The sequence below is a fragment of the Salmo salar genome, chromosome 06 (assembly GCF_965601325.2).
Source record: "Salmo salar chromosome 06, fSalSal1, whole genome shotgun sequence".
NCBI lineage: Eukaryota > Metazoa > Chordata > Actinopteri > Salmoniformes > Salmonidae > Salmo > Salmo salar.
The window spans coordinates 71541485-71559973 of record NC_138296.1 but is presented as its reverse complement, the minus strand read 5'-3'; the positions used below and the strand labels follow the sequence as shown (position 1 = coordinate 71559973).

General features: G+C 44.3%; 1 protein-coding gene across 2 annotated transcripts; it reads right to left on the bottom strand.

The window, feature by feature from the left end:
• Positions 1-872: 872 nt before the first annotated feature.
• elovl4 (elongation of very long chain fatty acids-like 4) lies at positions 873-17074 on the bottom strand. Of its 2 annotated transcripts, NM_001195552.1 has the most exon segments (8): positions 873-1388; positions 3582-4011; positions 4209-4336; positions 6070-6241; positions 11108-11188; positions 11727-11914; positions 14189-14284; positions 16376-16578. In NM_001195552.1, coding segments are annotated over 6 exon segments (921 nt in total). In that variant the 5' UTR covers positions 14256-14284; positions 16376-16578; the 3' UTR covers positions 873-1388; positions 3582-3726.
• Between the last annotated feature and the right edge of the window lie 1415 nt (positions 17075-18489).

Below are 18489 nucleotides of genomic sequence, written 5' to 3'. Positions count from 1 at the left end.
CTGGCAGCTACTACCATACCCTGTTCAAGTCACTTACATTTTTTGTCTTGCCCATTCACCCTCTGAATGGCACACATACACAATCCATGTCTCAACTGTTTCAAGGCTTAAATATCCTTATTTAATCTACACTGATTGAAGTGGATTTAACAAGTGACATCAATAAGGGATCACAGCTTTCAGCTAGATTCACCTGGTCAGTCTATGTCATGGAAAGAGCAGGTGTTCCTAATGTTTTGTGCACTCAGTGTACTATATTCAGTATGTACATACTGTATATGAGTGTCAATGACCCAGTGGAAGATTACAGAAGACTCCTTTTTTTCCACAGTGACATGAATTCCTGGGTTAACTAGCTGTGTGACGTGGACATAAGCTCTTTTACAGCTAAAGCCAATTTACCCCCCCCTCCCCTAGATTACAATAGAGCTGTCTGGCCAAGCCCCAGACACAGGCCTCTCTTCCTCTCTGTTACTCCCAGGAATCTGCTTGACCCAGGGGACAGAGGGAAAGGGGGTGGGGTGGGCTGGTAGAGGAGAGGTGGAGGAATCCTACTCATCAGAGCAAGATATGCACAGACCTTTGCAAACTTTGAGAATGAGAATTCTAAAGGCTTCTGTAGGGAGTGGAGGATGGAGAGAGGGTCTCTGAGATGGCGGTAGAGAAAGAAGGGTTTTTAGCAGGTTTAGGGTTAGGAAATAGGATATTGAAGGTTTAAGGTTTAGTTTTGATATTATAGTTTGGTATTGGTTAGCTCAGGTATTCATTTTTTAAAAGTCCTAAATAAAAGACAAAACATACAAACAAAGATACACATTGATGAGGAAACAGACACTAACATACACTAACATACACATGAAGAACAACGAGGGTGTTGGCATCCTCTTTATTTCCATTGTAGCCAGTAGCTGTATGTGTTTAATTTAAATAAAATAATGAATATACTGTTTGTTTTTTTAAAAGCCCTTTGGGATGAGGTATCATTTTTCCCCTCAGTCCTATTGGTCATCTTGAGTTAGACATGTTTCCCAGTTGCACCATAGCTACATTGCACAGCAAAAAAAGAGAGGAAAATTATGCAGAAAACCCATAAGATCCACAACAGCAAAAAAAATAACAATATAAATGCACAGGACCAATTTGACAACCAAACAATAGACAAACAGTATAGGAGTAAAGGTATTGGTCAGCCAACTTGCATGTGCAGTATGGTAGCCACCCAATCTTCATAATGATACACTAACAACTTGCACAGATGATTACCCACCCAAACTCCTGTTGTTATAATACCATGCACTAAACATGCACTTGTCATTGTTCCTGCACTCTCTTGTACATACATACACATGCCAGGTACAATGCATTCAGAAAGTATTCAGACCCCTTGACTTTTTCCACATTTTGTTATGTTACAGCCTTATTCTAAAAGGAATTAAATCATTTTTCCCCCTCATCAATCTACACACAATACCCCATAATGACAAAGCAAAAACAGGTTTTTATATATTTTTTGCAAATGTATTAAAAATAAAAAACTGAAATATCACAATTACATAAGTATTCAGACCCTTTACTCAGTACTTTGTTGAAGCACCTTTGGCAGAAATTACAGCCTCGAGTCTTCTTGGGTATGACGCTACAAGCTTGGCACACCTGTATTTGGGTAGTTTCTCCCATTCTTCACTGAAGATCCTCTCAAGCTCTTTCAGGTTGGTTGGGAACCATTGCTGCACAGCTATTTTCAGGTCTCTACAGAGATGTTCGATCGGGTTCAAGTCCGGGCTCTGGCTGGGCCACTCAAGGACATTTAGAGACTTGTCCTGAAGCCACTTCTGTCTTGGCTGTGTGCTTAGGGTCGTTGTCCTGTTGGAAGGTGAACCTTCGCCCCAGTCTGAGATCCTGAGCACTCTGGAGCAGGTTTTCATCAAGGATCTCTCTGTACTTTCCTCTTTCACGTTCATCTTTCCCTCGATCCTGACTAGTCTCCCAGTCCCTGCCGCTGAAAAATATCCCCACAGCATGATGCTGCCACCATCATGCCTCACCGTAAGACGTGATGCTTGGCATTCAGGCCAAAGAGTTCAATCACAGTTTCATCAGACCAGGGAATCTTGTTTGTCATGGTCTGAGAGTCCTTTAGGTGCCTTTTGGCAAACTCCAAGCGGGCTGTCATGTGCCTTTTGCTGAGGAGAAGCTTCCGTCTGGCCACTCTATGATAAAGGCCTGATCGGTGGAGTGCTTGAGAGATGGTTGTCATTCTGGAAGGTTCTCCCATCTCCACAGAGATCCTCTGGAGCTCTGTCAGAGTGACCATCGGGTTCTTGGTCACCTCTCTGACCAAGGCCCTTCTCCCCCGATTGCTCAGTTTGGCCGGGTGGCCAGCTCTAGGAAGAGTCTTAGTGGTTCCAAACTTCTTCCATTTAAGAATGATGGAGGCCACTGTGTTCTTGGGGACCTTCAATGCTGCAGAAATGTGTTGGTACCTTTCCCCAGATCTGTGCCTCGACACAATCCTGTCTCGGAGCTCTATGGACAATTCCTTCGACCTCATGGCTTGGTTTTTGCTCTGACATGCACTGTCAACTGTGGGACCTTATCTTGACAGGTGTGTGCCTTTCCAAATCATGTCCAATCAATTGCATTTACCACAGGTGGACTCCAATAAAGTTGTAGAAACATCTCAAGGATGATCAATGGAAGCAGGATGCACGTGAGCTCAATTTCGAGTCTCATAGCAAAGGGTCTGAATACTTTTGTAAATAACGTATTTCTGTTTTCTATTTTTAACACATTTGCATAATGTTAAAAAAAATCGGTTTTTACTTTGTCATTATGGCGTATTGTGTGTAGATTTATGAGAGAAAATGTATTTTATCAATTTTAGTATAAGGCTGTAAACGTAACTAAATGTGGAAAAAGTCAAGGGGTTTGAATTCTTGTGTTTGTGTATGTGTTTATTATGTACTTTAGGGCAGGTCTGTATGGCAGAGGGGGCTTGCAGCTAGTCTGTGTGTTCCACGTAGACAGGTAGTACTGCCACAAATAGAATTGAGAACAGTTCCTGTACTGTAAAACAACTGTTTAATCCTCAATAATGCTCCACCAGTAGTTCCCTTACTCATCACGCAATGAAAAATAAATCCTCTTTGGTATACGTTTCTGGAAGATTATTCAATTGAAATAATTTAATACGTAAAATACCATTTACAATGCTACAAAAATAAATAAGCATTTGTATCACTACATCAGCATTGAGTTAAACAAAGAAAAGTACAAAATGGTGGAGGTGGAGTTTTGGTTGGAAACGTTGCGGCAGCTGAGCAGTTTGGGAGTCCCTGTGGTTGTGTTGTGGTCTTTTTAAGGTCTTGTCTTTGACCAGGACCCCAAAGTAAGGAGACAGAGCACAGACTCTACATGAAGAGCAGCGATCTTCTTTTGTTGTAAACAGATAACCAACACCCTCCTCCTACCCCCATCCCTCCATACCCAAACCTTACCAAATCGCAGAATACAAACCTCACCAAATCATCCCCCCCCCCACAAACACACACACACAAATTGGTCACAAATCACATCCTCGAAACATCCTGCAGGGGCAGGGGTGTGGTGGAATCCCATTTGACTTTTGAACTTTCACCCCTGAACCCCCCTATCTCCTCTGCCTTTTCACCCCACGGTCCTCGTGTTGGTCTGACAGAGGCTTCCTCCATCCTCTCCACCCTCTCCTTACTCCCTTTTCGCTCTTCCCTTTTTCTGCTGCTTCAGCCCATTTTCCTCTACGTCCTGTAGCTTGTTGTAGCCATTGGTTGCCATGGAGACACCATTAGTGACGGGCTTGGCCGCCTTGTGGGCAGAACGTGGGGTGCGTCGGTAGGTCTGGTAGTAAAAGTTGCCGAATAGGATGATGAAGGTGACGGCGTAGCCAATCAGGGCCCACTGCATCCAGGCAGGGAATGGGCAGCCAGTGTAGAGGGAGTGGCCGGCATGGCCAATGGTCACGTGGAACTGGATCTGTGACGTACATAAAACAGACAACAGACCTGACATGCTCAATTCAAATGTAATAATCCCAATATAATCCATGATGAATGAGTCAGACCGCACACTCCAAACAATGAAATATATTTTGACATGCAAAGATGTGTTTCGGTATCAATCATACACTACCTGAACAGCTGTGCTATGTCCACAGCAAGAGGGAGACTTACCATCTGAATAATGGTCAGGTATTTCTTCCACCAGAGGAATTTCTGGATCTTGGGTCCGAAAGCGGCCAGGCCATAGTATCCATACATCAGGACATGGATGGATGAGTTTATGCCTGCTCCGAAGAACGCTATGAGGGGGATAAAGGATAAAGGTATTTCCAAGGGGATACAAGTCAGGCTGCTTATGAGTGGCTAGCATGCTATTTCAGAACAGTATGATAAGAGTCATTACTGTGCAGCCGTATTCATTGACCTGGCCAAGGCTTTCGACTCTGTCAATCACCACATTCTTATTGGCAGACTTGACAGCCTTGGTTTCTCAAATGATTGCCTAACCTGGTTTACCAACTACTTCTCTGATAGAGTTCAGTGTGTCAAATCGGAGGGCCTGTTGTCCGGACCTCTGGCAGTCTATATGGGTGTGCCACAGGGTTCAATTCTCGGGCTGACTCTCTTCTCTGTATACATCAATGATGTTGCTCTTGCTGCTGGTGATTCTCTGATCCACCTCTACGCAGACGACACCATTCTGTATACATCTGGCCCTTCTTTGGACACTGTGTTAACTAACCTCCAGACGAGCTTCAATGCCATACAACACTCCTTCCGTGGCCTCCAACTGCTCTTAAACCCAAGTAAAACTAAATGCATGCTATTCAATCGATCACTGCCCGCACCTGCTCGCCCGTCCAGCATCCCTACTCTGGACGGCTCTGACTTAGAATACGTGGACAACTACAAATACCTGGGTGTCTGGTTAGACTGTAAACTCTCCTTCCAGACTCACATTAAGCATCTCCAATCCAAAATTAAATCTAGAATCGGCTTCCTATATCGCAACAAAGCATCCTTCACTCATGCTGCCAAACATACCCTCGTAAAACTGACCACCCTACCGATCCTCGACTTCGGTGATGTCATCTATAAAATAGCCTCCAACACTCTACTCAACAAACTGGATGCAGTCTATCACAGTGCCATCCGTTTTGTCACCAAAGCCCCATACACTACCCACCATTGCAACCTGTACGCTCTCGTTGGTTGGCCCTCGCTTCATACTCGTCGCCAAACCCACTGGCTACAGGTTATCTACAAGTCGCTGCTAGGTGAAGCCCCGCCTTATCTCAGCTCACTGGTCACCATAGCAACACCCACTCGTAGCACGCACTCCAGCAGGTTTATCTCACTGGTCACCCCCAAAGCCAATTCCTCCTTTGGTCGTCTTTCCTTCCAGTTCTCTCTCTGCTGCCAATGACTGGAACGAACTGCAAAAATCTCTGAAGCTGGAGACTCATATTTCCCTCACTAGCTTTAAGCACCAGCTGTCAGAGCAGCTCAGAGATCACTGCACCTGTACATAGCCCATCTGTAAACAGCCCATCTATCTACCTACCTCATCCCCATACTGTATTTATTTATTTATCTTGCTCCTTTGCACCCCAGTATCTCTACTTGCACATTCATCTTCTGCACATCTACCATTCCAGTGTTTAATTGCTATATTGTAATTACTTCGCCACCGTGGCCTATTTATTGCCTTAACTTACCTCATTTGCACTCACTGTATATAGACATTTTGTTTTCTTTTGTTCTACTGTATGTATTATTGGCTATGTTTTGTATATTCCATGTGTAACTCTGTGTTGTTGTATGTGTCGAATTGCTATGCTTTATCTTGGCCAGGTCGCAGTTGCAAATGAGAACTTGTTCTCAACTAGCCTACCTGGTTAAATAAAGGTGAAATAAAGAAAAAAAAGGGTAGAGATTAACCAGTGTATCCAGGTGGGAACATTTAATCACCTACCCTACACAAATGCACGAACACACACACATAACCCCAATGTACCCCCCAGGTACTCACATTGTCCTCCAGGGACCCACTTGATTCCGATCCACCAGAGGATAAACATGGTGCAGTGATGGTAGACATGGAGGAAGCTGACCTGGTTGATCTTCTTCCTCAGGATGAAGAACACTGTGTCCAGATACTCCACTCCCTTAGAGATGTAGTACCACCACAGAGCCGACGCTATCTGCCAACGGGAAGAGGGAGGGAGTGAGCTTTAACACAAGATTACATCATTGGTGCTCAAAACCATCTGGTTTCAGAAACTCAAGTCTCAAAGACAATAAAGATTCCCAATTTCCTGAAACACTTTAAAGAGGATTCTGTAGGGTTCTATGGATTCCACTGGGTTGGGATTATGGAGATCAAAAGGTAGCCACCTTGCTTTTCACACTCACTCTCATCATCATGCATCGTCCACACACATATGTACCAAGGACACACACTCACACCCACATGCACACACCCACATGCACACATCCACATGCACACACCCACATGCACACACATGTGCATGTAACCTACAGGTGTAGTTTTCAGTGTAAGGTAACACTGACACTGTACTGAAGAGACTGTATTGAGATAGAGTGTAGTGTAGAAAGGTGGGACCAGGAGTATTGTAAGAATAGTTATTTGCACACGTTATTTCAATATCTATTCAATTTGAATGCTCAGATGGTGATTGGATCATCCGCCTAATTCTAAAGTCAGAGTCAGCAATGTTAGCGTCAACTCCGTCCATAGGGGATTGGTGATGACAATGAAAGGGGTCATTGATGAATGACATGGCAGGTTAGCCTGCGGTCTGGTAGAGAAAGTGGCTTGATAAGGGTTTGGTACAGTAAAATCTGATACCTGAGATTAACTGAGAGATGTATCAGGCTTGTTGCTGGCTTGTTCCCTATAGGGAAAGTAGAGCTCAACCTCTTGTATGTCAGACTATCTATGGGACAAAGTAGCCTGTCATTATCCATTACCAACCTCCCGCCAACATACTCTTTCTCTGTCGTATCCCTTTGTAATTCGTGCACACACACACACACACACACACACACACACACACACACACACACACACACACACACACACACACACACACACACACACACACACTGCCCTGAGTGTCACTCTTATCCCTCAGTAATGCCATCATGCCATGGGCGGGGACAGAAGTGGTGAGACCTAATAACTCCTCCCCTTTATGCTAAAGGTGACACCCCCTCTGTCCTGGAATCGCCATAGATCTGTCTCTGACATTCTCCTACTCTCCCTCTCTTTCTCTTGCACACACACACGCACACACACACACACACACACACACACACACACACACACACACACACACACACACACACACACACACACACACACACACACACACACACACACACAGAGTAATAGTCTGCAATAAGATTACAGCACGGCTGCTTAGATTTACAGAGAACCACATGCTGCTAAAGCTGGACCTCATTCTACACCTTAAATACAGAGACCCAGCCTGTATCAATAAAAAAATGGGTAGAAGGCTAACATGTCCGGTCTTTTCTGGTTTATGAACAGAATGACCAGACAAGCTCTAGCTCTTGGTCTTTCCACCAAATTGATTGCAAGAGTGTACAGATGTACTATCTTAATTTGACCCGTTTCTGACAGCAGGAAAATAATGCTGCTGCAACAGGAAATGTGAATTATTATGTGGATGACAATTAATGGACCTTTTAGTAGGTGTTGATACATTTTTCACTTGGGAAATCAAGTCTGAAATGTTTAAGTGGAAATTACAAACTTTAGAAGCCTTTTTAAATCTTGAATTAAATGTTTTTTTAAATGTCCTGCTGCACAGGAAAGTTCTCTTGTCATAACTCTCCTGTGACGATCTGAAGAATCAGGTTACAGTGTGTCCGCTCTACAGAGTGCTCTCTCTCGTAGAGGGGGACAGCTGGAAGTCGGCTGTTTTATGGCGGTCATAAAATACTCTGCCTCTATGCTCTATAGTGTTCGAGATTGTAATGTAAACTGTGGAACACAGAGAGACCCTTGGACATCAAAAGTTTGAATAATTAAACAATATTTATATTTTTGAGAATGTGGGAATGGTCCATGGGTAATTAAAGAACAATCTTGTCAAAGTTGTTTTATTCTATGACATCACGGAAAAGTAGTAGGACAAGATAACGATATCTCTGCTTGTCCACACTTCCCAGTTATGAGGTTTGCATCAAAATGTTGTATAGAATGAATGACTGAGTATAATGGTCCTTTTGTGAGGACAGCAATATGATGTTAGCATTCGAACTGAGAATTATTTTCCATTGTAACTTATGCTCAATCGGTGGTCCCGCCCCAAGTGAACACAGACATTGGGTGGGAATGATGAAACACCCCCTTTTCTACCCCAAGTATAAAAACCCCTGTGACGAAATCACACTATTCCAGGAGAACGTGAGGACTTGGTCCCCACGTTGAAATGGCTACAATTCTATTACCAAAGGACAAAACCATACACCGTGGAGCGTTGGCTACACGACTGGAAATGGTTAAACTCTGAGACTATCGATCACTACAGAATAAGAGCAAATCCTAGACATAGAATTACTAGTCTGCAGCTGGAAATTACGTAAATCTAGTACGAGAATACCGACAACCACGGAAGCATCTATTCTATGCAACAACCATCTGTACGCCTGACGTATCCATTACAACAGACACTATCCAGAGCCTCTGAGAAAGCGACAACTACGAAAGACATTGTGACTCCTGGGGAAGTTAACCAGAGACTCTCTGATGAGCTGACTCACCAGCAGACGGACCGGCGATTCCAACAAAGAAAACAACAACAACATACGGGCGTAAATACACTGCTCAAAAAAAAGGGAACACTTAAACAACACAATGTAACTCCAAGTCAATCACACTTCTGTGAAATCAAACTGTCCACTTAGGAAGCAACACTGATTGACAATAAATTTCACATGCTGTTGTGCAAATGGAATAGACAACAGGTGGAAATTATAGGCAATTAGCAAGACACCCCCAATAAAGGAGTGGTTCTGCAGGTGGGGACCACAGACCACTTCTCAGTTCCTATGCTTCCTGGCTGATGTTTTGGTCACTTTTGAATGCTGGCGGTGCTTTCACTCTAGTGGTAGCATGAGACGGAGTCTACAACCCACACAAGTGGCTCAGGTAGTGCAGCTCATCCAGGATGGCACATCAATGCGAGCTGTGGCAAGAAGGTTTGCTGTGTCTGTCAGCGTAGTGTCCAGAGCATGGAGGCGCTACCAGGAGACAGGCCAGTACATCAGGAGACGTGGAGGAGGCCGTAGGAGGGCAACAACCCAGCAGCAGGACCGCTACCTCCGCCTTTGTGCAAGGAGGAGCAGGAGAAGCACTACCAGAGCCCTGCAAAATGACCTCCAGCAGGCCACAAATGTGCATGTGTCTGCTCAAACGGTCAGAAACAGACTCCATGAGGGTGGTATGAGGGCCCGACGTCCACAGGTGGGGGTTGTGCTTACAGCCCAACACCGTGCAGGACGTTTGGCATTTGCCAGAGAACACCAAGATTGGCAAATTCGCCACTGGTGCCCTGTGCTCTTCACAGATGAAAGCAGGTTCACACTGAGCACGTGACAGAGTCTGGAGACGCCGTGGAGAACGTTCTGCTGCCTGCAACATCCTCCAGCATGACCGGTTTGGCGGTGGGTCAGTCATGGTGTGGGGTGGCATTTCTTTGGGGGGCCGCACAGCCCTCCATGTGCTCGCCAGAGGTAGCCTGACTGCCATTAGGTAACGAGATGAGATCCTCAGACCCCTTGTGAGACCATATGCTGGTGCGGTTGGCCCTGGGTTCCTCCTAATGCAAGACAATGCTAGACCTCATGTGGCTGGAGTGTGTCAGCAGTTCCTGTAAGAGGAAGGCATTGATGCTATGGACTGGCCCGCCCGTTCCCCAGACCTGAATCCAATTGAGCACATCTGGGACATCATGTCTCGCTCCATCCACCAACGCCATGTTGCACCACAGACTGTCCAGGAGTTGGCGGATGCTTTAGTCCAGGTCTGGGAGGAGATCCCTCAGGAGACCATCCGCCACCTCATCAGGAGCATGCCCAGGCATTGTAGGGAGTTCATACAGGCACGTGGAGGCCACACACACTACTGAGCCTCATTTTGACTTGTTTTAAGGACATTACATCAAAGTTGGATCAGCCTGTAGTGTGGTTTTCCACTTTAATTTTGAGTGTGACTCCAAATCCAGACCTCCATGGGTTGATAAATTGGATTTCCATTGATTATTTTTGTGTGATTTTGTTGTCAGCACATTCAACTATGTAAAGAAAAAAGTATTTAATAAGATTATTTCTATCATTCAGATCTAGGATGTGTTGTTTAAGTGTTCCCTTTATTTTTTTGAGCAGTATATATACATTGCAATTATTTTTGAATGAGCGGCCGTTCATGTGCTTAGGATTGGCATTTCAATGAATATCATTTTCAACTGTGTGTAGTGAATCCATTTTGTCTTTCCCGCTTTTTATCTGTCCCCACCTCTTTCCATTGTCTACCAAGCGGTCATACCGGTTTAGCCCACTAGGGACTTATCAATGCATTGTGTTAGTAACCAATAACTATATTGTTTGTTTATGTATTTCTGTGATTTGTTTAGTAAATAAATAATTAAGCCATTTTGTATATCGCAGATTCAGTTTCGAGACTAGGGTTCGTACAGATATCCAAGGGTTTGCGACATTCAGTAATGAGAACTGATGAGGTAATAATGATACATTAATAGAAGACTAATCGATAAGATATGAAAATATCTTAAGAGTCGATTCGGGAAATAGAGACTCTATAAACATTTTCCGGTGGTGCCCCGACTACCTAGTTAATTAAAGTTTACATGATTAGTTTTATCACGTAATAACAATTACACATAGAATTGATTTGATAAAATAAGTCTTCACATTTAATGATAGTCACAGACACGACACTCCAACAACAGAGTGACCAAATTAAGATAGTACATCTGTAGTGTGTCATGTTTTCTCACCCTGACTTCGTTGACGTCGTTGGAATAGCTGACAGGTTGACATAGGTAGCTGTATCCCGCTGCTCTCGCACCCAGGAGAAGCTGAGGACCACAGGGATACAATGTTAGGGACACAACGTTAAGTACACAACGTTAGGGGTAGTCCCTTTCCTCTAGACCACAGATACACAACACCAGTCCTCAAGGGCCACAGAGACCAATTTACACCTGGGTGAATGGGGGTGTAAAAGAATTGCTAGGGAGAAATGAAAACCACCAGGACTGCAGCCATCGAGGATTGGAGTTGTGCCCTAGACCCTGTATCCTCTGGGCCTACAGTTCTAAAAAGACTATATAGATGTAACTGTAGAGGATGGTTGACAGGTGCAGTGCTGGGTATGGTATGGGAGTATGGTATTGAGTTCAGGCAGGGTTGGTATATGGCATGCTACATCAGCCATTTGGTGATGGCTCCACCTTGCCCACCAACTGGAGCAGGTGTCATATTGTTATCAACTTTAAAGCCCTTTCCAATCTGTAGACACTGACACTGGGACTGGGAATCATAAAGACCATGGCCTGAAACGAAATGGAACGTTTCCTGAATTACTTTTGTTGAAAAAGGAATGGAGCTGGTTACCTCTTTGGCGATGTAAAAGTTGAGTATCACCATACTGAAGTTGTACACTATGAGGGTCTTCCTTAGCTGGAAAGGCTCGCGATTCTGCATGTACTTAGGCCCCGCCCACAGGAAGAGCAGGTACAGGCAGCTGATGGCCAGGGTGGGGGCGGGCGATGACATCATCGGCCATTTCTCCACCCGCTTGTCTGGAAGAGGGACAGGAGAGGAAAGGGGTAATGTCAGAAGTGGTCATTATAACAGACTCACATGTAAGACTACATAATATATGAATGTGAGACTACATAATGTTGCACCAATGGTGTCTTGAGGGTATACTCAACTCTAGTTCCGTATTGCTCTAATAGTGTATTGTATTGCACACACACACACACACACACACACACACACACACACACACACACACACACACACACACACACACACTGTTAGTGCACGTAGCCTACAAGTGTAGTTTTCAGTGTAAGGTAACACTGACAATGAACTGAAGACAGACTGAGATAGAGTGTAGTGTAGACAGGTGGAACAGGAGTATTGTAAAAATACTTATTTGAAAAAGCTTTTTAAATATCTATTCAATTTGAATGCTGAGACAGTGATTGACCCACAAACACAGCATAGGCAGACATATGGACAACCATAGGAGTTACAGTGCTTATGTGTTTTTGGAGGGTGCTGTGTAGGTTAGTCAAATGAAAAGAAGAAGACTTTTTCTAGGTTAGTCAAACAAACATGAAATGGAACATTCTAACAGTCACATGACACAGTCAACAGTAGTATGTAAAGTACCAGTCAAAGGTTTGGACACACCTACTCATTCAAGGGTTTTTCTTTATTTTTACTATTTGTAGAATAATAGTGAAGACATCAAAACAATGAAATAACACAGGTAATCATGTAGTAACCAAAATTGAAACAAATCCAAATATATTTATAGCTGAGATTCTTCAAAATAGCCACCCTTTGCTTTGATGACAGCTTTGCACATACTTGACATTCTCTCAACCAGCTTCACCTGGAATGCTTTTCCAACAGTCTTGAAGGAGTTCCCACATATGCTGAGCACTTGTTGGCTGCTTTTCCTTCACTCTGCCGTCCAACTCATCCCAAACAATCTCAATTGGGTTGAGGCCGGGTGATTGCGGAGGCCAGGTCATTTGATGCAGTACTCCATCACTCTCCTTCTTGGTCAGATAGCCCTTTCACAGCCTGGAGGTGTGTTGGGTCATTGTCCTGTTGAAAAACAAATGATAGTCCCACTAAGCGCAAACCAGATGGGATGGTGTATCTCCGCAGAATGCTGTGGTACCCCTGCTGGTTAAGTGTGCCTTGAATTCAAAATAAATCACAGACGGTGTCACCAGAAAAGCACCCCAACACCATTACACCTCCTCCTCCATGCTTCATGGTGTGAACTACACATGCAGAGATCATCTGTTCACCTACTCTGCGTCTCACTAAGACACGGCGGTTGGAACCAAATAGCTCAAATTTGGACTCATCAGACCAAAGGACAGATTTCCACCAGTCTAATGTCCATTGCTCCCGTTTCTTGGCCCAAGCAAGTCTCTTCTTCTTATTGGTGCCCTTTAGTAGTGGTTTCTTTGCAGCAGTTTGACCATGAAGGCCTGATTCATGCAGTCTCCTCTTAACAGTTGATGTTGAGATGAGTCTGTTACTTGAACTCCGTGAAGCATTCATTTGGGCTGCAATTTCTGTGGCTGGTAACTCTAATGAACTTATCCTCTGCAGCAGAGGTAACTCTGGGTCTTCCTTTCCTGTGTCGGTCCTCATGAGAGCCAGTTTCATCATAGCGCTTGATGGTTTTGGAGACTGCACTTGAAGAAACTTTCAAAGTTCCAAAAATGTTCTGGATTGACTGACCTTCATGTCTTAAAGTAATGATGGACTGTCATTTCTCTTTGCTTATTTGAGCTGTTCTTGCCATAATATGGACTTGGTCTTTTACCAAACACGGCTATCTTCTGTATACCATCCCTTCTTTTTCACAACACAACTGATTGGCTCAAACGCATTAAGAAGGAAAGAAATTCCACAAATGAACTTTTAACAAGGCACACCTGTTAATTGAAATGCATTCCAGGTGACTACCTAATGAATCTGGTTGAGAGAATGCCAAGAGTGTGCAAAGCTGTCATCAAGGCAAAGGGCGCCTACTTTGAAGAATCACAACTATAAAATATATTTCGATTTTTGTTGAACCCTTTTTTGGTTACTACATGATTCCATATGGGTTATTTCATAGTTGTGATGTCTTCACTCTTATTCTACAATATAGAATATAGTGAAAATAAAGAAAAACCCTTCAATGAGTTGGGGTGTCAAAACTTTTGACTGGTACTGTATGTGTGTGTGGTGTACCTGGGTTTGTATGCATGTGTGTGGTTACATTATCAGACTGTCCCTGCTATGTGAGAGAAGAGAGATCAACACTAACTCACCTGCTATAGTAAGGCTCCATCTGTAGAACTCTACCGTGTCATTCATAAAGTGGGTGAGAGCTTCCATGACTGCGTCTGGATTTGATCCTGCTTATGCTGCAGTGAGAGATAGAAGAGAAACTTTATGACAGACTACTTGAGCTCACTTTTAAGCGAGTTCATCTGAAAAAGGAGCAGGTGTGTTAGCGTAAAGAAAGCTAGAAAATAAATGTAATTAGCCCCTTTAGATAACTGAAAACCTTAACATAACATTTGGTTCTAATGTGAAGGATGTCACGCTGCTTGTTTCGCGAGTACCACTTTCTCCTGATGCGGCTCAAACCGAGGCTCGAACCCAGGACCTCTGCCTTGCAAGCACACATGATTGCCCTCCTGAAGTGTCTTACCAGTCCCCTCCACACAAAACACTAGCTATCCACTGGTGCAAGTGGGGACACTTCACACTAAGGAGTAGGTTTCACACATCCCCCATGTGCCGCACTAAGTTTTCATGGTGCCCATCAAGTTCAAAACCTGAGTTTGCCAAACTCTGCACATGCAACACCTATAGGTAAGAACATTCCCTAGTCTAAACAGTTTGTGCAGGGTTTATCTCCAGCCTCACACTAATTGCACAGATCTAAAAGAGGACTGAACAACTGATCAGTGTTTGTCCGACCATTAATAAGTCAGGGTGCCTCCCCAACCCCCTACACAGCTGTCACTGTTCGAGGCGCTAGCTAGCTGCTGGTAATGCAAACATGCATTAGAGACCTGTGAGAGACCTGGCCGGTCGCTGCCGTAAAAGCAGTTTCAGTTCATTACAGAGGATAAGAGATGAGGGATCTATGTTCATAAGAGGGTCTCTCTCTCTCTCTTTCTGTCTCCACACACATGGCTGTAGGTCTATGTGTGTGATTATCCCATCCCTAGGGTTACCCATTCTGCAACAAGATTAGAAAAAAAAACACTGATTAAAAAGTTGACAAATGTGTGCCACTCTAGCATTATTTGAGTTGATGCATAACATATGAGCTATAGAGAACAACGTTACATAATTGCAGCATAGGCCTATCCCTATCCACCTTACAACAGGTGTCCATTTATTAATCTATTATTCATCCAGTGGATCAGTTCAATAATGGATTGGGGTGTTTTTATACAATACAAGTGTAAGTAACAGTCGCAACAGATGAGAATGCAGAGGCCTAAAGATGGTCGTTTTGTTTTTATTACTTTGTTAGTACTTTTATTTTATTATTTTATGACATAAAGCACTTTGTTACTTGTATTGAAAAGCAATATACAAATAAAGTTATTGTTATATTATTATTATTATTATAACATGCACTAAAGAACCATACACTAGAACCATCTCATGTGCATATAGATCATGTTAGGACTAATGAATTTGTGAAAATGTATTGTAAGTTTGGGGGACCCTGAAAAAGCACATGCATTCACTGACAATGGGGGTTTAGTTTTGTTTTCAAAACGGAAGAGGAAAGGAGAGGATGGAAGGAGAAAAAACGTCATCCAGCGAATAGGCCGGTCGCCCATGGAAACGGGCATGATCGCACACAAAGACCCCGGGCGCGTCAGCAGGTTTCGAGCGGAGCACTCAAGAGGCTTAAATCCAATTGATCTACGAGCTTAGATGTAAGTGCAAATGCCGGACGACCCACATTCGCAGGGCGACAGGGGATTGTCAAAATGTGGTTGATTGAACAGGGAAAATTATGTGGTTAACCGTTTATACAAAAGCATTAGTAGGACATCCATTCGTAGGAAAATGTAATGAAAATAGTCTCTAAACACTTTATAGGCACATTTTATAGGCTGTATCCAGTGCGTTCCTATGTGCCACACATCGTGCTAGCCTACTACAAGTTTCTTTCCGCCAAGTCTATTTACGGGCTACATTATTGCCATCTGTCATGCATGCTCACATAGAAGTTCACCGTTTTTTAGGAGGAGGGAGTAGGCCTAAAGGAATAAAAGTAATGAACGAACGAAACAGAATGTAACGGTTCAATTCCTCAAAGCAGCTCATGACTAATTAAACAAGACTAAGCCTACACTTTCCAAGGTTGTGCACTAATTTGTTCCCCAAATGGCCTATATAAAGACTGATAGCCTAAGCACACGGTTTTTATTTCGGTATTAAGCATTTCATTATAATGGAGAAAAAAATACATATCTACATACCTTCTCGAGATTTCGGTGCGTGTAATGACATCCGGTGCAATGTGATGCCCAACACCTTTAAATTACCGTATTATGCCGTTATAGCCGTTGATCTCCAACAGTGCTGGACAATTCGACATCAACCCCGAATTAGGCAAAAACTACAAAAGGCAAGCGGAAATCATGCATGAGTTCCGTGCTGGGTGCTCAAGCTCATCTTCTCTGTTTTCGATCTTCAGGATACCCGACGAGACTGATGGCACTGCGCATGCGGGTATTGCACTCCAGGGACCGATACACTGACTGGAAAGACTGATGACCCCTTTGCTTGATAGAGATAATCAACATCCACCCTGTCCCCTTATTCAGCCTCTTCAAGTGATAGGCGAATGTGGAAGCCACTAGAAATGAATAGGCGGGGAATCTTAGCAAGAACTTGGCTGAATCCATATAGAATGACAAAGGCTTCTAGTGGCCAAAAGGTCATTTAGCATGTGCAGCGCCATTGAGGGCTTCCACCATTTCAATGTAGTCAACTGGGTGGGACTTCCAACCTTATTGGCTGATTCCTCCTGATGACCCTGTTGGAGTCATGTCCAACTGGGTCATCAGGATGGATCAGACAATCGTGACGAAGAAAATTGACTACTTCAAAATGGAGATTGCATTAATGGTGCTGCCTGTGCGCTCAGGCGCCATAATGGAAACTAATGGGACGCTTTCTCTATCATTCTCTATAGCTGAATCGCAAATCACTCCCTTCCCCTTTCCCTTGGCCCTCCATTTGCAAATTCACGCGTGCCTCCGCCATTTGCACGAGTGTCCCAAAGCTGAAGGAGTGAAAATGATTAGACTCTCAGATAGCCACTTCAACCAAGTATGGGTAATTGCCTACTTGGAGTGTCAGAAAGTCGGCGTTGCAAAAGGAGTGGGTGGATCAACAGCAATGGGTGTAACATCAGTGGGTGGATCAACAGCGATGGGTGTAACATCAGTGGGTGGATCAACAGCAATGGGTGTAACATCAGTGGGTGGATCAACAGCAATGGGTGTAACATTAGTGGGTGGATCAACAGCGCTGGGTGTAACATCAGTGGGTGGATCAACAGCGCTGGGTGTAACATCAGTGGGTGGATCAACAGCAATGGGTGTAACATTAGTGGGTGGATCAACAGCGATGGGTGTAACATCAGTGGGTGGATCAACAGCGCTGGGTGTAACATCAGTGGGTGGATCAACAGCGATGGGTGTAACATCAGTGGGTGGATCAGCAGGGGACAGGGGGGCACGCGATGGGTGTAACATCAGTGGGTGGATCAACAGCGATGGGGACTCGGGGTGGTCAACAGTGCTGGGGCACGTGGGTGGATCAACAGCAATGGGTGTAACATCAGTGGGTGGATCAACAGCAATGGGTGTAACATTAGTGGGTGGATCAACAGCAATGGGTGTAACATCAGTGGGTGGATCAACAGCAATGGGTGTAACATTAGTGGGTGGATCAACAGCGCTGGGTGTAACATCAGTGGGTGGATCAACAGCAATGGGTGTAACATCAGTGGGTGGATCAACAGCGATGGGTGTAACATCAGTGGGTGGATCAACAGCGATGGGTGTAACATCAGTGGGTGGATCAACAGCGATGGGTGTAACATCAGTGGGTGGATCAACAGCGATGGGTGTAACATCAGTGGGTGGATCAACAGCGATGGGTGTAACATCAGTGGGTGGATCAACAGCGATGGGTGTAACATCAGTGGGTGGATCAACAGCAATGGGTGTAACATCAGTGGGTGGATCAACAGCGATGGGTGTAACATCAGTGGGTGGATCAACAGCGATGGGTGTAACATCAGTGGGTGGATCAACAGCGATGGGTGTAACATCAGTGGGTGGATCAACAGTGATGGGTGTAACATCAGTGGGTGGATCAACAGTGATGGGTTTAACATCAGTGGGTGGATCAACAGTGATGGGTGTAACATCAGTGGGTGGATCAACAGTGATGGGTGTAACATCAGTGGATGGATCAACAGTGATGGGTGTAACATCAGTGGGTGCATCAATAGTGATGGGTGTAACATCAGCACTCCATTATTGGTTAGAACGGCCATAGCCAGGTGCACTGCGGGTCA